Genomic DNA, 23,737 nt, shown 5'->3' with positions numbered 1-23,737 from the left:
AAAACAGGAAACCAAAACAGGAAGCTGTGTTACTGTCCTGTGGCGCCCCCTGTTGGCTGCTCGCCGTCATTACAACACACTGCAGCTCCTGAACACTTAAAGGAGGACAGAGGACAGATCACAGAGGACACAGGACAGATGACAGAGGACACAGGACAGAGGACAGAGGAACAGGACAGAGACAGAATCACAGAGGACACAGGAACAGATGACAGAGGACACAGGACAGATGACAGATGACAGAGGACACAGGACAGATGACAGAGGGACACAGGGACAGGGACAATGACAGATGGACAGAGGACAGAGGACACAGGACAGATGACAAATGACACAGGACACAGTGACAGAGGCAGAGGACAAGGACACAGGGGACACAGGACAGATGACACAGGACAGATGACAGAGGACAGATGACAGAGGACACAGGACCAGATGACAGAGGACAGATGACAGAGGACGACAGGGACAGATGACAGCAGGACAGAGGACACAGGACACAGATGACAGAGGACACAGGACAGATGACAGAGGACACAGGACAGATGACAGAGGACAGATGACAGAGGACACAGGACGCAGAGGACAGATGACAGATGACAGAGGCCACAGGACAGATGACAGAGGACAGCAAGGGACAACAGGACAGATGACAGAGACACAGGACAGAGGACAGAGACAGATGACAGAGGACAAGACAGGGGGACAGAGGAACAGGACAGATGACAGAGACAGAGGACACAGGACAGATGACAGAGGACACAGGACAGAGACAGAGGCACAGGACAGGACAGATGACACAGAGGACACAGGAACAGATGACAGAGGACACAGGACAGAGGACACAGGACAGATGACAGAGGGACAACAGGACAGATTGACAGAGGACCACAGGACAGATGAGGACAGATTAACAGAGGACAGATGACAGATGACATAGGACACAGGACAGATGACAGAGGACACAGGACACAGGACCAGTGACAGAGGACACAGGGACAGATGACAGATGACAGAGGACAGATGACAGAGAATAGGGACCAGGACAGATGACAGAGGACACAGGACAGATGACAGATGACAGAGGACAGGGACAGTGACAGTGACATAGGACAGGAACAGATGACAGAGGACACAGGACGATGACAGATGAACATGACAGGCGAACACAGGACAGATGACAGAGGACACTGACAGATGACAGAGGACAGGAGAGGACAGAGACAGATGACATACATAGGACACAGGACAGATGACAGAGACACAGGACAGATGACAGAGAGGACAGATGACAGAGGACAGATGACATAGGAGACAGGACAGAGGACAGCTGGACAAGGACACAGGAAAACAAACCACACGAGACAGTGACGAGACGCGGACAGAGGACACAGGACAGATGACGCGGACAAGGACAGATGACAGACAAGGACAAGACAGATGACAGAGACAAGGACACAGGACAGAAGATACAGAGGACACAGACAGAACAGGGACAGATGACAGAGGACACAGGACAGATGACAGAGGACACAGGACAGATGACGAGCAGATGCAGAGACACGGACAGATGACAGAGTGGACACAGGACAGTTGACAAGACAGGACAGGACAATGCAGGAGGACGGACAGATGACAGATGACAGAGGACAGAGGACACAGGACAGATGACAGAGGACACAGGACAGATGGACAGAGGACAAGATGGACAGAGGACAGAGGACAGATGACAGAGGACAACAGGACAGAGACAGATGACAGAGGACACAGGCAAGGACAGATCACAGAGGACACAGGACAGAGACAGACGGACACAGACAGATGACAGAGGACAGATGACAGAGGACACAGGCAATAGGGACACAGGACAGATGACACAGACAGATGACAGAGGAGGACACAGGACAGATGGACAAATGACACAGGACACAGGACAGAGGACAGAGAACAGGGACACGGACAGATGACACAGGGAAGATGACAGAGGACAGAGGACACAGGACAACTGACAGAGGACAGATGACAGGGACACAGGACAGATGACAGAGAGAGGGACAGGACAGATGACAGAGGACCACAGGGCCACAGGACAGATGACAGAGGACACGGACAGATGGACAGGGACCGATGACAGAGGACACAGGACCGATGACAGATGCAGAGGACCCAGGACAGCTGACAGAGGACACAGGACAGACTGACAGAGGACAGATGACAGAGGAACACAGGACAGATGACAGAGGACAGATGACAGAGACACAGGACAGATGACAGAGACAGAGGACACAGGACAGTGACAGAGGACACAGGACAGATGACAGATGACAGAGGACACAGACAGTGACAGAGGACACAGGACAGATGACAAGGACAGATGACAGAGGACACAGGACAGAGGACACGAAGAGACAGAGGACAGAGGACACAGGACAGATGACAGAGGACACATGACAGATGACAGAGGACAGATGACAGAGGACACATGACAATGACAGGCGGACACGGACAGATGACAGAGGACAGATGACAGAGGACACAGGACAGATGACAGAGACAGAGGACACAGGACAGATGACAGAGGACAAACAGGACAGATGACAGAGGACAACGATGACGAGACGGACACAGGACAGATGACAGAGGACACAGGACAGATGACAGAGGACAGATGAAGAGGACATAGGACACAGGACAGATGACAGAGGACACAGGACACAGGACAGATGACAGAGGACACAGGACAGATGACAGATGACAGAGACAGATGACAGATGACATAGGACACAGGACAGATGACCGAGGACACAGGAGATGACAGAACAAGGACACAGGACAGTGACAGATGACACAGGACAGGATGACAGATGACAGAGGCAGAGACAGATGACATAGGACACAGGACAGAGGACAGAGGACACAGGACAGAGGACAGAGGGACAGATGACAGATGACCAGACATAGACACAGGACAGATGACAGATGACAGATGACATAGGACACAGGGCAGATGACAGAGACAGTGACAGAGGACAGGGACGAGGACAGATGACAGGGACGACAGATGACAGATGACAGATGGACAGGACACAGGACAGATGACAGATGACAGGACACAGGACAGTGACAGGGACAAGGACAGATGACAGAGGACAGATGACAGAGGACACCGAGACAGATGGCACAGGATGACAGAGACAGAGGACACAGGACAGATGGACAGAGGACCCAGGACAGATGACAGAGGACACAGGACAGATGACAGATGACAGCGGAACAGAGGACACAGGACAGGTGACAGATGACAGATGACAGAGGACAGATGACAGATGACAGAGGACACAGGACAGAGGACAGATGACAGATGACCACGGAACAGGACAGATGACAGAGGACACGGACAGAGGACAGATGGACAGAGGACAGAGGACAGATGACAGAGGACAGGACAGAGACAGATGACAGTGACAGATGACAGAGGACCAGGACAGATGATAGATGGACAAGGCATGACAGATGACAGGGACACAGGACAGATGACAGAGGACACAGGACCGTGACAGATGACAGATGACAGATGACAGAGGACAGATGACAGATGACAGAGGACACAGGACAGAGGACAGATGACAGATGACATAGGACACAGGACAGATGACAGGGACACAGGACAGAGGACAGAGAATAGACACCGGACAGATGACAGAGGACACAGGCAGAGGACAGAGAAAGGACAAGGACAGATGACGAGAACAGGGACAGAGGACACAGGACAGAGACATAGGACACAGGACAGATGACAGATGACAGATGACAGAGGCAGGACAGATGCAGAGGACACAGGACACAGGACCGATGACAGAGGAACCTGAACCTTTACGTTATACGCGACCAGAGACACCTGAACGTTACACAGTCATGTGACCAGCGCTGACAAAACCACGATTCTGTGGAGCCCAAATGCAACTTCAATCTTTATTCAACGTGTGTGTGTGTGTGTGTGTGAGTGTGTTGTGTGTGTGTGTGTGTGTGTGTGTGTGTGTGAGAGTGTGTGTGTGTGTGAGACAGAGAGCACTCTGATAGTGACTGTTCTGCGGTCAAAGGACTCCAACACCACACACAGTCCTGCTGGTTTGGTGTGTATTTGCATGTGTGTGTGTGTGTGGTTGTGTGTGTTGTGTGTGTGTGTGTGTGTGTGTGTGTGTGTGTGTGTGTCCCTACAGATAGCAGCAGGTTAAACATTAACGCTGGCCGGCTCGTAAAGCTAACACCAAGACAGTGAACCTTTGGAGTTTGATATGATGTGATCACACACACACCCACACACACACACACACACCACACACACACACACACACCCACAACCACACACACACAGAGTGAGGCCCCTGATGACACGTGACACACACACACACAGTGACACACACACTCAGTGTTCAGAATGACACAGGTCTGATCGGAGGGAGGTGATCTCTGAAATTGCTCAGGTGAGTTTTTCTGTTTTTAACTTTGAATTTATTTAAAAAGAGAGAGTGTGTGAGTGTGTGTGAGTGTGTGAGTGTGTGTGAGTGTGTGAGTGTGTGTGGAGTGTGTGTGTGTGTGTGGTGTGTACATCGACCTCTCTTCTTCTTCTGGTGTCTGATGAGGCTAATGTGGCTAACTGAACAAACAGGCCGAGCTCAGCAGTTTACTCCGAGCGCTGGTCACAGGTGAAAGCTGCTGACAGAAGAGTTTTTTTTTATATTTCAGTTCAGACTTTAATGTTGCTTTGTCTGACCTGAAGCTCTGATCTTTGAGAAGAAAAGAATTTGTTGACGGCATGCTGGGAATCGTAGGAGATCACAGCGACTGTCTGAACCTGTCAATCATGTAAGGGGGCAGGACCAAGCTGCAGCTGATTGGATCAAAGGCAACTAAAGAGGCGGCAGATCAATACACTGAATCGATTATTGGCATCAGCTCAATAAAGTCCTGATCTTTGAGTCGATAACACAAATTCATCACCACGTTGATATTTTATTTTGGCGGTTGTGAGGGAGATCCTGAGCCAGAGTTCCATCACCTCCATCAGTGAACAGGGGGACGGCCCGGCTCTCTCTGCCCAGACGGAGGCTGTTTACTGGGGGAGAGTTCACCAGAGTCCGCATGGGGGACTGAGCATGCAAGTCAAACGTGTCCGATCACTCCGATTAAACGAGACGTTCTTCAGCTGAACTTTGATTCATCCAGTGCTTCATTATCTCATGACTAAACCTCTGGAGCTCGTTAGCTTTAACAGTTGTAGTCTCATCATTTCTCTCTTTTACACTGAAGTCTTCTCATTTTGACCTGAACAGGCTTCCATAGTTTGAGCAGCATTGATCTGTTAGGTCACCTCAACCGCTTCACCTTTAAACCGCCTCACAGACGTCCACTTTGACTTCTACTACGGTTATCTGACAACCATGAAATACAGAAACAAAGGTTCTTCAAAGGTTCTTCAAAGGTTCTTCAAAGGTTCCCTGCTTCTTTCTCCCCAAACGTTCTGTGAAGGTTCTTCATCTTAGTGGACTTTTTTTGGAACCGCATGAGAACCTGCTTTAAACAGACAACATGACAAAAATCCTCAGATCTGATGATCAGCAAACAGCAGCTATTTTCAGCAGCGGTGAAGCTGAACCTCAACCCGTAAACTTCTTCTTCTTTTTCTTCTTCTTCTTCTTCCCCGGTGCTCTGAGCTCACAGTCCAGGCAGCCCGGCTATCAAACTGAGCTAACAGCAGCTAACAGATCAGTGAAATAGTTGCTGCTGTGTGACTTAGTGCCGTAAAGCGTTACGTACTTCTCCGACCCGGAGCCCAAGTTACATAGAGTGAACAGACGTACGAATGACAGAGACACCGTTCACCTGATCACAGTCAGTGTGGTCACTGATCACAGGCAGTGTGGGTCACCTGATCACAGGTCAGTGTGGATCACAGGTTCTGTCAGTTTATTAAAGTTACAACATGTGATTTAATAAATTAGTTCCCAGGTGAGCCTCGTGTGCATCCCTTGGGTCAGGCTCCAGCCTGTTCAGTCTCTGTCAATGATTACAGATCAGACCTTGACCGCTCTGCTGCTGCTTCAAAACACGACTCGTATCTGCAGGAAACAGGCGGACGATCATCAGAGTTCAGCTCTGTGCAGACAGCAAGGGTTAATGTTTTGTCCTTACTCTTAACAGGAACAACCACAACCATCTGTTAGATTCTGGAGGTAAAGGGTCTTGTTTAAGGCCAGCAGCTGGTCAGGTGACTGAACTAAGACCAATCAGAAGTCTTTCTTTCTAAACTTGAGGTCTGTCATAAACAGCACAGACGTACAGTCAGACACAATTTAATAAAAACATGTTGTTGTCTTGTCTTGCAGTGAGCACCCCTAATTTCCCTGATTTACATATCGCTGTCATCACACCCAATGGAATCCAATCAGAAAGCAACGCGGGGACGAGGACACAGGACAGATGACAGATGACATAGGACACAGGACAGATGACAGATGACAGAGGACAGAGGACAGATGACAGATGACATAGGACACAGGACAGATGACAGATGACATAGGACACAGGACAGATGACAGAGGACACAGGACAGATGACAGAGGACAGATGACAGAGGACACAGGACAGATGACAGATGACAGATGACAGAGGACACAGGACAGATGACAGAGGACACAGGACAGATGACAGATGACAGAGGACACAGGACAGATGGCAGAGGACAGATGACAGATGACAGATGACATAGGACACAGGACAGATGACAGAGGACACAGGACAGATGACAGAGGACAGATGATAGATGACATAGGACACAGGACAGATGACAGAGGACACAGGACAGATGACAGAGGACACAGGACAGGTGACAGATGACAGAGGACAGATGACAGATGACAGAGGACACAGGACAGATGACAGATGACATAGGACACAGGACAGATGACAGAGGACACAGGACAGATGACAGAGGAACCTGAACCTTTACGTTATACGCGACCAGAGACACCTGAACGTTACACAGTCATGTGACCAGCGCTGACAAAAACCACGATTCTGTGGAGCCTCAAATGCAACTTCAATCTTTATTCAACGTGTGTGTGTGTGTGTGTGTGAGTGTGTGTGTGTGTGTGTGTGTGTGTGTGTGTGTGTGAGAGTGTGTGTGTGTGTGAGACAGAGAGCACTCTGATAGTGACTGTTCTGCGGTCAAAGGACTCCAACACACACACAGTCCTGCTGGTTTGGTGTGTATTTGCATGTGTGTGTGTGTGTGTGTGTGTGTGTGTGTGTGTGTCCCTACAGATAGCAGCAGGTTAAACATTAACGCTGGCCGGCTCGTAAAGCTAACACCAAGACAGTGAACCTTTGGAGTTTGATATGATGTGATCACACACACACACACACACACACACACACACACACACACACACACACACACACACACACACAGAGTGAGGCCCCTGATGACACGTGAACACACACACACAGTGACACACACACTCAGTGTTCAGAATGACACAGGTCTGATCGGAGGGAGGTGATCTCTGAAATTGCTCAGGTGAGTTTTTCTGTTTTTAACTTTGAATTTATTTAAAAAGAGAGAGTGTGTGAGTGTGTGTGAGTGTGTGTGAGTGTGTGTGAGCGTGTGTGAGCGTGTGTGAGTGTGTACATCGACCTCTCTTCTTCTTCTGGTGTCTGATGAGGCTAAATGTGGCTAACTGAACAAACAGGCCGAGCTCAGCAGTTTACTCCGAGCGCTGGTCACAGGTGAGAGCTGCTGACAGAAGAGTTTTATTTTTATATTTCAGTTCAGACTTTAAATGTTGCTTTGTCTGACATGAAGAACTCTGATCTTTGAGAAGAAAGAATTTGTTGAACGGCATGCTGGGAATCGTAGGAGATCACAGCGACTGTCTGAACCTGTCAATCATGTAAGGGGGCAGGACCAAGCTGCAGCTGATTGGATCAAAGGCAACTAAAGAGGCGGCAGATCAATACACTGAATCGATTATTGGCATCAGCTCAAATAAAGTCCTGATCTTTGAGTCGATAACACAAAAATTCATCACCACGTTGATATCTTTTATTTTGGCGGGTTGTGAGGGAGATCCTGAGCCAGAGTTCATCACCTCCATCAGTGAACAGGGGGACGGCCCGGCTCTCTCTGCCCAGACGGAGGCTGTTTACTGGGGGAGAGTTCACCAGAGTCCGCATGGAGGACTGAGCATGCAAGTCAAACGTGTCAGATCACTCAGATTAAACGAGACGTTCTTCAGCTGAACTTTGATATCATCAGTGCTTCATTATCTCATGACTAAACATCTGGAGCTCGTTAGCTTTAACAGTTAGAGTCTCATCATTTCTCTCTTTTACACTGAAGTCTTCTCATTTTGACCTGAACAGGCTTCCATAGTTTGAGCAGCATTGATCTGTCAGGTCACCTCAACCGCTTCACCTTTAAACCGCCTCACAGACGTCCACTTTAGACTTCTACTACGGTTATCTGACAACCATGAGATACAGAAACAAAGGTTCTTCAAAGGTTCTTCAAAGGTTCCCTGCTTCTTTCTCCACAAACGTTCTGTGAAGGTTCTTCATCATTAGTGGACTTTTTTTGGCAACAGCATGAAGAACCTGCTTTAAACAGACAACATGACAAAAATCCTCAGATCTGATGATCAGCAAACAGCAGCTATTTTCAGCAGCGGATGAAGCTGAACCTCAACCCGTAAACTTCTTCTTCTTCTTCCCCGGTGCTCTGAGCTCACAGTCCAGGCAGCCCGGCTATCAAACTGAGCTAACAGCAGCTAACAGAAATCAGTGAAATAGTTGCTGCTGTGTGACTTAGTGCCGTAAAGCGTTACGTACTTCTCCAGACCCGGAGCCCAAAGTTACATAGAGTGAGAACAGACGTACGAATGACAGAGACACCGTTCACCTGATCACAGGTCAGTGTGGGTCACCTGATCACAGGTCAGTGTGGATCAGCAGGATTCTGTCAGTTTATTAAAGTTACAACATGTTGATTTAATAAATTAGTTCCCAGGTGAAGCCTCGTGTGCATCCATTGGGTCAGGCTGCAGCCTGTTCAGTCTCTGTCAATGATTACAGATCAGACCTTGACCGCTCTGCTGCTGCTTCAAAACACGACTCGTATCTGCAGGAAAACAGGCCGGACGATCATCAGAGTTCAGCTCTGTGCAGACAGCAAGGGTTTAATGTTTTTAGTCCTTACTCTTAACAGGAACAACCACAACCATCTGTTAGATTCTGGAGGTAAAGGGTCTTGTTTAAGGCCAGCAGCTGGTCAGGTGACTGAACTAATGACCAATCAGAAGTCTTCCTTTCTAAACTTGAGGTCTGTCATAAACAGCACAGACGTACAGTCAGACACGATTTAATAAAAACATGTTGTTGTCTTGTCTTGCAGTGAGCACCCCTAATTTCCCTGATTTACATATCGCTGTCAATCACACCCAATGGAATCCAATCAGAAAGCAAGCGGGGACGGACTGGCGGGAACGCAGAAGGAGGCGGCGCTGCGGGCGCTCATGCAGCGCACCGGATACCAACTGCAGCAGGTAGGAAGCTGCTGAACACGACCTGGACCTGAAACTGACTCCAGTCCAGATCGTGACCAAACCACGAGTCACTGCTTGAATGGTTACGATGTCACTTCCTGTGTTTCAGGAGAACGGCCAGCGGCGGTACGGTGGCCCCCCGCCCGACTGGGACGGCCCACCGCCAGAGAGAGGCAGCGAGATATTTGTGGGGAAACTACCAAGAGACTTGTTTGAAGACGAGCTGGTCCCTCTGTGTGAGAAGGTGAGACACGTCTCGATATAAGACATCGTCCTAACAGGTGTCATGTTCTCACAAAGGTTTCCTTCTTCCTGTCTTCAGTTTGGAAAGATCTACGAGGTGAGGATGATGATGGACTTTAACGGGAACAACCGAGGTTACGCCTTTGTCACCTTCAGCACCAAACTGGAGGCCAAAGCTGCCATGAAGCAGCTCAACAACTATGAGATCAGGTCAGCCTCTTTACTTCGTGTGCCGGGCAGTGTCTTCTTTATCGTTCTGGTTCACGTCACCACCGTGCTGCTCTGCCGACTTACAGAAACGGTCGCCTCCTCGGAGTTTGTGCCAGCGTGGACAACTGTCGTTTGTTTGTGGGCGGGATTCCCAAAACCAAGAAGCGTGAGGAGATCCTGACTGAGATGAGGAAGGTCACCGACGGGGTCGTGGACGTCATTGTGTACCCAAGCGCCGCCGACAAATCCAAGAACCGAGGCTTCGCCTTCGTCGAGTATGAGAGCCACCGAGCAGCTGCCATGGCCCGTCGCAAACTGCTGCCAGGTAGAAACATTCATCCAAAGTTACCTGCAGGGCGGGAACTCTGCGTGTTGGTGCATTCAAAGATGCTCTGATGATGAATGATACTCATCTGCCCAAAGCAAAGTTATTACAATTCATCCTCGATGAGATAACGAAGGCTGAGCGTTGAATCAAATCACATATTTGGAGCCCCCATGAATGCATCAACATGACTTTGAGTTCTCAACTGCATCGTCAAACTTCATAAGATTCTGAACAACTGTGAACTGCTGGGATGTGCCAAACATGTCCAGGAACAGGAAGTCCTGTTCAGCGGTCAGATAGGGAGGGAGCTGTTGTGGATACTGATAGCAGGGGCCTACCGAGGTGCTTTTCTTGCCGGGTTTGGCTCCTAGCATCCCGGTGCTGATCCAGTTTCACTAAAAATCACTGAATAAAGTTGTAAAGTTTGCTTTTATACAGTAATCCGTGAGGCCCGGACACAGATGACTGCAGCAGCCCTCACAGTCACTCATAGACTGGATCAAACAGGAAGCAGTCCGCTCCGGCGGCGTCAGAAGAGAGACAGACTTTGATTGGATGTAAAACTAGTTCACGATGACAAACTCTAAAATACCATGAAGAATACCTGAAAACACTTTCTTTAACGTGTCGAACACGTCGTAAAAGAAAAGACAACATAATAAAAAATATCAAAGTCTCCTTTTGACTGACTGTAAGACTTCGTTATCACTAGCCAATCACAGCCTGTCACATAGGTCAGTGTCCAATGGGAGAGGAGCAGTGATGGGTGGATGATAAGATAAGCTGTGTTTGATGAAATACCCATAAACACACCGTGTGGATCAGAACAGCCTCCATAAGACTTTACTGCTGCACAGGAGGATCGTTTGCATAACATGAAGCCCAACGTAGATGCTGAGTCACTTCTGGTGGAGATACTGCAAACCCAGAACACTGTGTTAAACATAGATGAACTATTCAACTGGCCCCAGAACTTCATATGGACCGGTGAATGTTGATCTGTGCGCAGTAGTTTCCCAACCCGTTAACAACCCGTCCTCTCTCTCAGGTCGTATTCAGCTGTGGGGTCACGCCATCGCTGTGGACTGGGCGGAGCCTGAGGTGGAGGTGGATGAGGATACCATGGCAACCGTCAAGATACTGTACGTCAGGAACCTGATGCTGCAGACCACTGAGGAGACCATTGAGAAGGAGTTCAACAGCCTCAGACCAGGTACTGTTTGGTGCTGCTGTGAACAGAACTCTGTTCAGAAAGATCCAAACTTGATCTCACAGAGGAAGTTTCTTGTGTTTCAGGAGCAGTGGAGCGAGTGAAGAAGATCAGAGACTACGCCTTCGTCCATTTCACTCAGAGAGAAGACGCCATCAATGCCATGAACACGCTGAACGGAAAGGTCAGAGTTCAGATCATACGTGGTTCTCACTCGAGGTTACCGTGTCCGTGACATGTGGAAAGTAAACACGTGTGATGGTGCAGAGCAAACACAAGTTCGAGTCATATTTAAATATATAATATATATATTCAAAGTTTCCTTAAAGGTACCATGACAGATGTGAGAACACAACATACACATTGAAGTCTGACTTTTTTTGTCCTCCTTCCTCCAGGTGGTCGATGGCTCACCCATCGAGGTGACTCTCGCCAAGCCAGTGGACAAAGACAGTTACGTCCGTTACACTAGAGGGACCGGAGGACGAGGAGGGTCTCTGCTGCAGACCGACTACGCTGCCTACACTCTGGGACAGGTGCGAGTCCTCGTCCCTGATGGACTGCTGGGTCTAACATCAGCACTTTAACACTATGACTGAGAGAATGTTGATGTTCAAAGAGTAACTCTCTTCCTCCACCTCCTCCTCTTCCAGGTGTACGACCCCTCAGCGGCGTACCTTGGTCCGCCCATGTTTTACGCCCCCCAGGCCTACACTGCCATACCAGGTCAGTTTCGCTTCCCGCCGGCCAAAGCTCATGTCGGAGGTCGAGGTTTGATCAGGACGCCGTCTGTTCGAGGTGAGGACGGACAGACTTTATGTGATGCGAGGGGAGCTCACATTCACAAACAGAGCACTGTCCGTTTTTTCTGTCCATCTGACGACGCTTTCCTATCAGATTATAAACTTTTTTCATGACTTCTTCTTTTAAGAACCAAAAGAAACAGGATGTGTCATTCTTTGTGAGTTGAGCTCCTCTTGCTGTTCTCCAATAATATTTTACATAAACGTTTCAAAAAAGATTTCCAGTTCACATGAAAAGAAATTACTGGACAGCGCGGACGTTTCTATGATCAAATAGATCTTTCTTGGTCAATTTACCCACTAAACCCCTCCCACAAGCAACCACTGTCCAATCACAGCTAAGCCACCTTCAATAGACCCAACCCAGGTGTGGGTCGAGATTCAAAACAAGTATTTAAGCTCAGCAGCTAAACAGGGACGTCATGTTTCCATGTCATATTTCAGACTAGAACTGATGCAACAACGTTTCTTTACATTTTCATCTCTAATGAGGATGATGACTCGTGGAACCTGTTAGCTTTAGTCTCAGTCGGTTAACATCATAGCTTAATTAGCTAGCTCGATACGTTTGATCAAATCTGTCAGCATTCATTCTTTAAAAACTTACTAAACAACTTTTTTTTTCAAGAAGTTCTTTAAACCACAGAAGAACTGTTTAAGAACCATTATTTTTAGGCCTTTTGAGAGTGTGAGGTCTGACAGGTTGACGTGAGGTGGAGGCTTTTGGAAGGGTCAGTTCATCAGTGACATGAAAGTCGTGATCCGCTCGTCCATCTGAACTTTATCGAATCACCTAAACTCATAGAATGTTTTTCAATGATTTGTGAATATTCAAACATGATCAACTAAATCAAAGCAGAAACTTTACTGTGTTAATCAAAGACGGTGCAAAGAATGAAAACTGGAAAATGAATGAATGAATTATAGATAGACGCACTGTTACCCTGACTGCCGCTGTGGTGCCGTAGTAGATGTAAGGTGGAGTACCTGTTCACTCTGACTGAATGATTGTCTCTGATTCTTCCTCCCGGTTGATTTCCGGTGATTTGATTGATTTCACTGCCTTTTCGATCTCCTGTAGAAATTTACATGACTGTACCTGTAGGGGCTGCCGGGGTGCGGGGGCTGGGTGGACGAGGCTACCTGGCCTATGCTGCCGGGGTCGGAGCCATGGGCCGAGGCGGCACCTCCTATGGCTTGAAGGCAGACAAGCAGGCGGAGGAGAAGCTGTATGACCTTCTGCCGGGCATGGAGCTGACCCCTATGAACCCTGCTGCCACAAGCCTGAAGGCCGCCACCATCAAACCTGCACCACAGGTAGCAGAACACACCTGAGAACCAGGAGGGTCAATACAGGCTGATAACTTAGTTTTGTAAATTTATATTAGTCACACAATCCACTGTTCAATGACCAAATCAAGGATACTAGACAGCTCCCATCCAGTCTGCGTGTCTTTGGTGACCTCGTCCTCCAGGATGTCTTCAGCATGGTTACTATGAGCCACTCAGTCCTTGTATGACCAGACGGTACTTGATGTGACTGAATGTGATTGATCGAAGCTAAAATCAGCACAAATAAACAGGAAGGTGACGCAGCTGGAGGGGTGAGCCATGCAAAACATGATCTAAGAGCGACTGTGACTGAAAGATTCAGCAAGGTGCACCGGTGCCAGATTATAATGACCAATAGAACAAGATCTGTAAAGTGTGACCAGAATGAAGATCCGAACGTGTTGTCATCACGACATCAGTCTTCATCTGTCTGTCCGTCCATCAGGTTCTGGAGGAGTTGTGTCAGAAGAATAACTGGGGTCAACCTGTCTATCAGCTCCACTCAGCCATCAGTCCAGACCAGAGACAACTCTTCCTCTATAAGATCACCATACCAGCTTTGGCTACACAGTACCCCAACGTGTAAGAGTACTACGACTGTTACCTCTATCAGTGCTTGTATTACTTCTACTACTTCTAGCCCTACTATGTCAGTTACTGCTCCTGATACTATGACTATAACTCAACAGTATACAGTACTCCTTTTACTGCTACTATTTCAATAGCTGCTAGTATTACACATGCAACTGTTTCTACTAATGCTTCTCTTCAAACTACCACCAACAAGTCGACTGCTGTTCAAAGTATTACTTGGTGGTTTGTGTATATCAGTGAAGTCAACAGGTTGGTTTCTAGTCACTTTGGACTCTTACTCTGCAGACATCCCTTCACCCCCACTAAGCTGTGTGCAGCTGTGGAGGAAGCTAAAGTCCACGCAGCCGAGCACACCCTGCAGACGCTCGGCCTGCAGACAGAGGGCGCCGCCGATGCCAACTGTGCTACTGCTGCTGCTGTGGCTTCAGTAGCCTTCCCAGGTATGTGAAGGTCCGTACCCAAAGCCAACTAACACTTAACTCAACAAAGCACTAACAGACCGAGCACAGACCGAGAACCCGCTGAACACACACATCCCTGAGCAGCTCGCTGATAAAACTTTGTGAGGTTTTGTCTCATCTCTCACCAGGTTACACTCTGGCGAGCCCGGCGTCGTCCGCCGTCGCCTCCCAGCTGAAGCAGGCCGTGTCTCTGGGTCAGGACCTGACCGCCTACACCACCTACGAGGGCTACCCTGCCTTTGCTGTGGCGGCCCGCCACACCGACGGGTACGGCGTTTTCTAGAAGAGCGGGAAAACAGTCTCAGCCGAGGACGCATCAGTTTCAAAGCTTTGACAGTAAAAACATGTTAGATGTGGTGAATGGGTTCATGCTGAGGCAGAGTGTGAATGCTCCGTCACACCGCTGGCTTCTCTCTTCATATCACCGCCTCTGCTTTCCTACCTTTATTTGAATTACATGTCCGTACATACCTGTGATTATTATGTGATTGATTAAGTATCTGGCCTGTGATTGGCTGTTAAAGGTTTTGAATCAATGTTTTAATCAGTTGATTTTAGTTTGTTAGTTTCTACTTTGTTTACAATATTCAGAGGCTGAATCGGCTGAATAGATTTTATTATTTTATCCTTTTTTTGTAACTCTGCGTTTTCTTGAAGTTAGCTGGAATTTGTAGTTCTTTTTTTCTCTTACACATTTATTTTGTGCTGTTTTTGACGCTGCAGTAGTTTGTCCTGACCGACTCGAAGGTTTGAAGACGCTGCAGAGTCCGGGAGTTTAAGATGGAAACTTGTTTTAGTCGCTGAGGCATTCTGGACTTTCTTTAAACTGTGAATATGTAGTTTTTAGGTCTTGTGCGTTTCAAAGGAATCTAAACTTTCCCTCCCTCATTGTTGACCAGTACTCCTTTCTGCCCTTCTGATGTGTTTTACGTTAATGGAAAAAACGAAACGCTTTATTACGACTACCTGTAACACTGCTTTGAAATCAGCTCATTAAAGAAACACCTGAACGTGAACCGGAATAGAAAGATCAGCTGTTGAAATGCTTCAGATCTTGATCAGATTGTCTTGATTTTTTTTTTAACCGTGTTTCAGTATTTTCACGTTCGCGTCGTGCGTTGTTTGTTCTGTTTCTACGAAAGCTGCGATCCGGAACCTTCTGCAAAGGGAGCCCAGGAGCGCCAACGCTCGCTGTAGTTAAAGGTTAGGGAGAGATGGTAGCTATGGCGTTTACACCCACGTCTCTTAGCTTCTGATTTAGAGTCAAAATGATAATACTGGAACATGATTGGCCTCCTTATGCTGACGTCTCCTCAGCAGATCTTTAATTTCTTAATTTGTGTTTCTGGAATTTTACAATTGACACGCTGACACCCGAGCTGTGAACATGCCAAAGCAGAGACAGTATTAAAGTGTGTGAAGCACTTAGAACTTATTTTTATACCAAGAAAAAGAATAAATATCCAGACACTATTTGTATTTTTGAGTTATTTTGTCTGTAATTGACCCAATAAACATGTTAAAGTGAATCAGTACTAATGTGTGATGGACAGAAGGAATTGTGGGTATTCTGGACGGTTTTCATATCACGAAAGAAAACTGCTTTGATAAATTTTGATCTTTCCAAAATAAAGAAACATAAATCAGACTGGCTGCTCCGCTGTGTCTTTATTTTTGGTTGTGTTTCCTGTACGGTGGCCCTGAGAGTTCAACAAACTGCAGCTTAAGAAGACACATGAAGAAAATGTGTTTTCTTACAACGCAGCATTTTATCAAACGTGTGAAAAAGTTTTGTGTTTTTCTGCCTGTTGCAGCTCAGCTCCGCCCCACGTGTAAAACATTCAACAATGAGTCGAAAAGATTCAAAGAACAAGCTCACTGCTTCATAGCAGCAAATAAATGAACACTCATTTTAAAATATTTTCTGTATATGTATTGGAAGAGATGCAAGCAGAACGTCTATCACTTACACTTGATTAGCTGCACAGTAATCAATATTTTCATAATAACAATAAATGAATCACATAAAAAAGCTAAAAAGTTATTTTGATCAAACTGTAGAATGAAGATGAAACATTTGATCTGAACACTGTTCACTCTGGATGGAGATGCTCTTTGGAGGTCCTACTCTGCTGCCTGGGCTCCTTCCTCTTCAGCTCCATGAACATGGAGGTTAAAGTCCTCCAGCTCGATGTTCTCCTCTGGGCCTGGCCTCTGCCCCCTGGTGGTCTGGAGAGACATGGCAGCACAAAGATATGAGTTACTGCATCACACCTCTCTTCAGGTCAGTACACAAGCCGTGTGCTTAGTCTGAGTCCTGACATGTCGGTACCTTATGGACAAAAGAGATGGCGGTGATGAACGACAGCAGAGCCAGCAGCATGAGGACCAGTCTGATGATATGAACTGATGGATCTGATGAAACACATGAAGGCTGCTGTTAAACATGAACTAAAGTCACGTTAACACGTAGCTGTGTCATTCACTTCATAAAGGATAAATGATCTATGCTGTTTCTGTGTCCGTCAGAAACTCTATATTCCCTGCAGAGCCGAGCACAGGCCCGCTTCTGAAACGGACAGTGGCAGAGCCGGTGGGGGTGAAACACTGACTAGAACAGCCGTGTATACTGTTTTCACCATGGGCGTTTTGGACGAGCCAAATTCTTTTGCTGCAGTGCTGTATTTGCTCTGAAAATGGTCGAAGGAAGACTTTGGAAAAATCACTGTCATAGGTGATGTCACTGATGGACTTACCTGAACAGGTGATTTCTAGGATGGAAGAAGAGAAGCCTGATGATAGACAGTCCCTCAGAGCAGAACCAGACCCAACACAGTCAGTAGTGACCCTCCATACAGATACAGATGAGGACTCTTTTCTTATTCGTGCTGAAGCAGCAGATCCACAGTCCAGCTCTCTGCAGACTGCTGTTGTCGAGTTCATGGTCCAGTCAGATCCACCCACTGGTCTCCAGTCTCCTTGTTCCAGCTCCAGTGTTCCTGCACAGCGACTGTGTCCTCCCACCAACCTGACAGGTTCTGAACAGAAACCAGAGAGTCATCAGTCAAAGAACAAAGTGAGTTTCATCAGAACAGAAATGAACCAAATCAAAGCTGCAGCTCCTCTTCTACCTGAGCAGGTGAGTCCAACAGCTTTTCCAGGTGAGCAGGTGTTTCTAGTTGATCCTGAGCTTCTACAGTCCAGGAGAGCAGACTCATGGCCTCCACACTGGAACTCTTTGGTCCACATTGGAGCCTCCACTTCTCCATAGAGCGCCCCCTGGAGGACTGAAGGAGCCCCACAGCCGAGCTCCCTACAGACCACCTCTGCATCCTGCTGGTCAAAGTCAGCTTCACACACTGAGGACCACGACTGGTTGGACTTGACCTCCAGTCTGCCTGAACACAGACTAGTCCCGTTCACCAGCCTGACAGAGTCTGCAGAGAGAGAGAGAGTTTTAAAACTCTTTGTTTGTGACTGCACGAAAAAGACATGACACATCTCATTACAAACTGACAGATTCAATGACCCACAGGTGACCTCAACGACCCACAGGTGTCCTCAAAGACCCACAGGTGACATAAAAGACCCACAGGTGTCCACAAAGACCCACAGGTGTCCTCAATGACCCACAGGTGACATAAAAGACCCACAGGTGTCCACAAAGACCCACAGGTGTCCTCAAAGACCCACAGGTGACCTCAAAGACCCACAGGTGACCTCAATGACCCACAGGTGACATAAAAGACCCACAGGTGTCCACAAAGACCCACAGGTGTCCTCAAAGACCCACAGGTGACCTATTGCTAAATTACGTTTTGACTCCCTTGTTCATTAACATCACAGCCAGTGAAAATAGGCTTACCTGAGCAGGTGATCTCCAGGATGGAAGGAAAGGAACCTAATGATACACAGTCCCTCAGAGCAGATCCAGACTGAATGCACTGAGAAATAATTTCCCATGCAGGTGTGAGTGAAGATTTTCGTCTTGTTTGTGTAGAAACAGCAGATCCGCAGTCCAGATTTCTACAGACTGCTGCTGATGCTGACTTCAGGGTCAGGGATGAGCTGTGAACTGGTCTCCAGTCGCCTCGTTTCACCTCCAGTGTTCCTGCACAGCGACTGTCTCCTCCCACCAACCTGACAGGTTCTGAACAGAAACAAGAGAGTCATCAGTCAAAGAACAAAGTTTCATCAGATCATCTGCTTACAGGTGAGCAGGATCTTTAGTTATTTGCTGCATAGCTGAGCGTGTTAGTTTCAATTTGCTAGTTAGTTTAAATTTCTAATGAAACATCACAGATGATTACCAAAGGGCTTACCTGAGCAGGTGATCTCCATGATGGAAGAAGAGGAGTCTGATGATAGACACTCCCTCAGGGAATATCCAGACTGAATACACTGAGAGCTGACCCTCCATGCAAATACAGATGAGGACTCTTCTCTCATTCCCATTGAAACAGCAGATCCACAGTCCAGCTCTCCACATGCTCTACCTGCTGCCTTCAGGGTCCAGTCAGATCCATCCACTGGTCTCCATTCTGCCAGATGTTTCAGCTCCAGTGTTCCTGCACAGCGACTGTGTCCTCCCACCAACCTGACAGGTTCTGAACAGAAACCAGAGAGTCATCAGTCAAAGAACAAAGTGAGTTTCATCAGAACAGAAATGAACCAAATCAAAGCTGCAGCTCCTCTTCTACCTGAGCAGGTGAGTCCAACAGCTTTTCCAGGTGAGCAGGTGTTTCTAGTTGATCCTGAGCTTCTACAGTCCAGGAGAGCAGACTCATGGCCTCCACACTGGAACTCTTTGGTCCACATTGGAGCCTCCACTTCTCCATAGAGCGCCCCCTGGAGGACTGAAGGAGCCCCACAGCCGAGCTCCCTACAGACCACCTCTGCATCCTGCTGGTCAAAGTCAGCTTCACACACTGAGGACCAGCGCTGGTCAGACTGGTCAGACTTGACCTCCAGTCTGCCTGAACATGGACTAGTCCCGTTCACCAGCCTGACAGAGTCTGCAGAGAGAGAGAGAGTTTTGGATTAGACAGAGGAGGAGCACAGGAATGTGGACCTGATGGGAATGTGGACCTGATGGGAATGTGGACCTGATGGGAATGTGGACCTGATGGGAGCAAGCCATCAGCAAGAATACTTACTCCTGATTACTTCACTCGCGATCCAACTGATTTACAACATCCTGTCAGAAATAAACTTTGCCAGAGAAGGATGGGATACCCGGAGCACATTGTGAGTCTGTCTCAAAGACAACTATTTTACTCCTGCTTTGCATCTGTGTCTCTATATATATCACTATTTATCCATCCATTTAACCCTCTGACCGGGCAACCATGATCAGCAGCCTCTATGGACATAATGGCAGAGGAGCAGAGAGTGAAGAGGACGCTGACGGAGGAAGCTAAGAAGAGAAAAGGAGAGAGTGAGCGAGCAAGAAGCCGCCGGACAAGAGTAAATGTGGGACTGACTTTTAGTGGTTGGTGAGAGCTTGGTGAAATAAAAGGCTGAAAGACAGACGCCGAGCTGGGCTGACTGCTGCTGGACTAGGCAGTGAGATCAGCTGCTGCTGGGGACCTGGATGATGATTGGCTGTTTGATCAGAAGTAATGTAATCAGAGTAAATACTCGAGTACAGCTGAACATAGTTACTCAGTGGGATTACAATTACGCGCCTCCTGAATGAGTCATGGTTATTTCAACTCGTTGCCTACCTAAGCTCTGAATGTTGTTACAGAGGTTGGTGATGACGGCGTCAGTGATGGACATGAGAGATGAGAAGTCATCGACGATGTACAGTGCATCACGATTGGAAACAATGGACAACAGCTCGTTTTTGTCAGCGTCCCGCACACCTGTGAGAAAGATTCATGAAGCCCAAAACAAAGAAGGTTATGTTGCAAACATGCTCGACTTGATTTTCCAAGCATAAAAACTAAATATGCTTCATGTCATGTATTTCTTTTGCTGCTTTCTCACTCTTCAAACTGAAAGTCAGTCACCGATAGTGTAGACCTGAATGCCGGTGTCCTTCAGGTGCTGTGAGGGAGTGCGTGTTTCGTCTTGGGACTCTCCGTCAGTGATCAAGAGAAGAACTTTTCTGGAGTCTGCACGCATTCCCACATCAGGTCTAAAGTTGTTATGGAGGACATGCTTCAGAGCAGAACCTGTATGACAGAAAGAACGAGGCATCAGAAGGTGTTGTGAGGTTGGTCTTTTGTCTTTGTCTTGACATCAACCCCTCAAAGTTCTGATCTCGGTCATGGTGGTTTTGATTTGACCGTCATGGTGTGAACCTGGTGTGGGTTGGACAGCATGCTGTAACATCACCTGTTTCGGTTCCTCCTCCTCTCTGTTGCAGATCGTAGATGGCCTTCAGCAGGGATTCTTTGGTCCGATGGGTGTTCAGGTGCCACTTTGTCTCTACGGTGTTACTGAACAGAGTCAGACCTGCAGAAAACACACAGCAGTGTGTGAGACAGCAATGACAGCACTCGTGTATTTGTAGCACACAAACAGTACACAGTGTTAGTTTGAACAGTAGTAAACATATTACCAATCTGGACTTTATCTGGACCGATGTCGAAGCCGCTCACTATCTTAGCCACAAAGGACTTCATGGTGTTAAAATCAGCTGGGGATATGCTCCCTGACTCGTCCAGTAACATCACGATGTCCGTGGTTTCACACCGAGGATCTGAGGAGAACAGGATTGTGGGATACATTTATCAAAACACGGCACAGCCATGCTAGCAGCTCTGTGAGAATGAAGCAAACAGTGTTCATCGTCTTAGCACGTCTTTAGCTTTGCAGGTATTCTGGTGACCCCGCTCCACCTGCACCATCTTCACTTCACTGTGTTCACCTGTTGAGTTGTGTTTCCCTTCAGCCCAGAGTCCTGAGGAGAAAATCACAAAAGACAAATACAAAGCTGTTACTAAAAGTTGTTTTCCCTTATGGACCATTTATATGATGTGCAGCTGATTCTGACTGTAGCGTCATGTCAGTCCAGACCAGTGATTGTTGGAGGTCCTGGTCCTGGAATACCTTGAACAGGAACAGGTCAGGAACAGGTCTTACATTCTGACAAAACACTTTTATCACTTTGTCTCCGGCTCCTTTCTTTGTCGCCTTGATGAGCTTCTTAATAACAATATTCAGAGAAGTGTAAATGTAATCCAGCATGGCTGCATGGAGTAAACTGCTGCCAACTGTAGCTGCTGTTAGCGGCCTGAAGCTACAAAGTTATCCAGTTTGTTTTGAAATCGTGTCACATGATCTGTGATTCCACATGACCTGTGGAAAGTGAGCCGTAGTGTCAGTGTGGAGGACGACCACGTTACTGTGAGATGTTTGTTGTACTGAGGTCTACAGAGGAGTTTATTCTGCTGAACGTAACACTGTGAAACCATCAGAAAGCAACATCTGATTTCTCTTTCAAACTAATGAAACTCCTCTGTGTCTTTGTTTTGCAGCACAGACTGAAGTCAGACTCAGACGTAGAAGCTGCTTCATGAAATAAAACATGTTGAACTCGTGAAGGTTCAGTCTGTGGAGGAGGAGACGACTCTCCAGGGTTTGAAATGTGAACTGCAGTACACATTTTAACCACGAGATGTCAGTGTTACACACAGTTACATGTTGTTCATTTAAAGCATCACTGCAGTCAACTCCAATACCCAGAAATCCTCTGTGATGACATCACTAAGCCACCGTGCATTTGGAGGAGTGTGTGCGTGTGTGTGTGTGTGTGTGTACTCAAACAATATTCAAACCAAACCTGAAGTCACTTTAATGACGTAGCGGAGATGAAAACACAAAGGGTGCGCTCGAATAGTCAAATGATCTCCTCAGTCCTGAACACTTTTCCTTGACCTCGATGGAAAACGTCACAGGTCATGAGGAAAGGTGTGAAGGAGAGATGATGAGGAGTAATACAAAAAAACACAGACAACTACAAAATAAAAGCCATGAATAAAATCCTGCCTTACTGATTTTAATTTGGTATTTTCACAGGGAAGTTTCAGTCGTACCTGAACTCAACAGCAACAACATCAACAGGTGATCCATGTCCAGGTGGTCGGTCTGTCTCTTCTCGTCCGTCTCTCTGTCCCCGTCTGTCTCTTCTCGTCCGTCTCTCTGTCCTCGTCTGTCTCTTCTCGTCCGTCTCTCTGATATTAAAATGTTTCTTGTATTTATCTTTTCATCAGCAGCCAATGAGCAGCTTTCTTCTCAGAACTGCAGATATCAGATCACATGTTCATACGACCTCACAGATTATTATTAATGATCTCATATTAATTATTAATTTACAGACTTATATTCAGTTTTTCCATCTTTTTGTGCTCATGGTTCAAATCAACGTGATATTTTAATTTACTGAGTGTTCCTGCGAGGTCACTATTCACTGTCACCCCATCCACTACTCCCTCAGTTTTGGTCGCACAAAGACAAAAAAGGTCTCAAAGCGACCGGCTCTGCCTGGGAATGTTGTGCTGTGACTTTTCTCAGAGTTTCATCAAACGGTTTTACCAAAAATCACCAAAAACCACTCCAACATTTACAGTGGGTGTGTATTGGTAGAATGTTCCAGAGCTAGAGTGGAGAGGGAGAGAAACATTTGCAAACGGCTCCTGTGGCCACAAATGTCTCTCTACAGAAATTATTTCTACATAGAAACGTAGGAAAATTCGTGGGCTACGCAGCGATATCACTGCTGAAGCTGTCAGACTTATAGTTTTGGCGGGAGACGCACTGATGCTCCAGGATCACCCACCGACAGCCCCATCTACTCCCATGTAAACTGGAGAGGAGAAATTTCCCAAAGGAGCACGGGGCACCTGTTCTTTCTCTCTCTCCCCAGGTCACATTTTTTAACTTCACACACTGAAATTCAGCATCTCTATCTGATTTTAGAAAAACAAACAAACTCCAGTATGTGT

The 23,737-nt window shown here is 47.2% G+C and overlaps 2 protein-coding genes across 4 annotated transcripts; one reads left to right on the top strand and one right to left on the bottom strand.

The window, feature by feature from the left end:
• The first annotated feature begins 7,475 nt into the window (after positions 1–7,475).
• Positions 7,476–16,431, top strand: a1cf (apobec1 complementation factor). 3 transcript variants are annotated; one of them, XM_019268960.1, is made up of 13 exons: positions 7,476–7,579; positions 9,452–9,602; positions 9,712–9,846; positions 9,925–10,055; positions 10,142–10,380; positions 11,432–11,596; positions 11,680–11,777; positions 11,992–12,129; positions 12,247–12,391; positions 13,502–13,713; positions 14,174–14,310; positions 14,608–14,762; positions 14,912–16,431. In XM_019268960.1, exons 2-13 carry the CDS (start codon positions 9,501–9,503, stop codon positions 15,064–15,066), a joined length of 1,812 nt encoding a protein of 603 aa, XP_019124505.1. In that variant the 5' UTR covers positions 7,476–7,579; positions 9,452–9,500; the 3' UTR covers positions 15,067–16,431. The 3 variants fall into 3 exon arrangements, with proteins under 3 accessions (XP_019124505.1, XP_019124504.1, XP_019124506.1); XM_019268959.1 differs by having other exon boundaries at positions 13,478–13,713; XM_019268961.2 differs by having other exon boundaries at positions 13,478–13,713; positions 14,608–14,772; positions 14,912–15,004.
• LOC104938943 (scavenger receptor cysteine-rich type 1 protein M130-like) lies at positions 15,856–22,906 on the bottom strand. Its single transcript, XM_019268987.2, has 13 exons — positions 22,829–22,906; positions 21,661–21,693; positions 21,352–21,492; positions 21,126–21,245; positions 20,798–20,962; positions 20,510–20,650; positions 19,484–19,798; positions 19,106–19,390; positions 18,649–18,933; positions 17,915–18,220; positions 17,540–17,821; positions 17,116–17,198; positions 15,856–17,012 (listed from the first exon to the last, which is right to left on the bottom strand). The coding sequence occupies exons 1-13, from the start codon at positions 22,863–22,865 to the stop codon at positions 16,908–16,910; spliced, it is 2,298 nt and encodes a 765-aa protein (XP_019124532.2). The 5' UTR covers positions 22,866–22,906; the 3' UTR covers positions 15,856–16,907.
• Positions 22,907–23,737: the final 831 nt, after the last annotated feature.

The sequence above is a fragment of the Larimichthys crocea genome, unplaced genomic scaffold (assembly GCF_000972845.2).
Source record: "Larimichthys crocea isolate SSNF unplaced genomic scaffold, L_crocea_2.0 scaffold83, whole genome shotgun sequence".
In the NCBI taxonomy this organism is placed as follows: domain Eukaryota; kingdom Metazoa; phylum Chordata; class Actinopteri; family Sciaenidae; genus Larimichthys; species Larimichthys crocea.
This window is presented reverse-complemented; position numbering and strand designations above follow the sequence as displayed.

What these genes read in the sequence shown, in the direction of transcription:
- a1cf (XM_019268959.1), top strand. Translation starts at nt 9,501, where the DNA reads ATGGAATCCAATCAGAAAGCAAGCGGGGACGGACTGGCGGGAACGCAG. An exon ending in CCGGATACCAACTGCAGCAG is followed by an intron (nt 9,603 to 9,711) that starts GTAGGAAGCTGC and finishes CCTGTGTTTCAG; the next exon opens with GAGAACGGCCAGCGGCGGTA. An exon ending in TGGTCCCTCTGTGTGAGAAG is followed by an intron (nt 9,847 to 9,924) that starts GTGAGACACGTC and finishes TCCTGTCTTCAG; the next exon opens with TTTGGAAAGATCTACGAGGT.
- LOC104938943 (XM_019268987.2), bottom strand. Translation starts at nt 22,865, where the DNA reads ATGGATCACCTGTTGATGTTGTTGCTGTTGAGTTCAG. An exon ending in TCCAGATAAAGTCCAGATTG is followed by an intron (nt 21,246 to 21,351) that starts GTAATATGTTTA and finishes TGTTTTCTGCAG; the next exon opens with GTCTGACTCTGTTCAGTAAC. An exon ending in CCTAGAAATCACCTGTTCAG is followed by an intron (nt 17,199 to 17,539) that starts GTAAGTCCATCA and finishes GTGTTTCATCAG; the next exon opens with ATCCATCAGTTCATATCATC.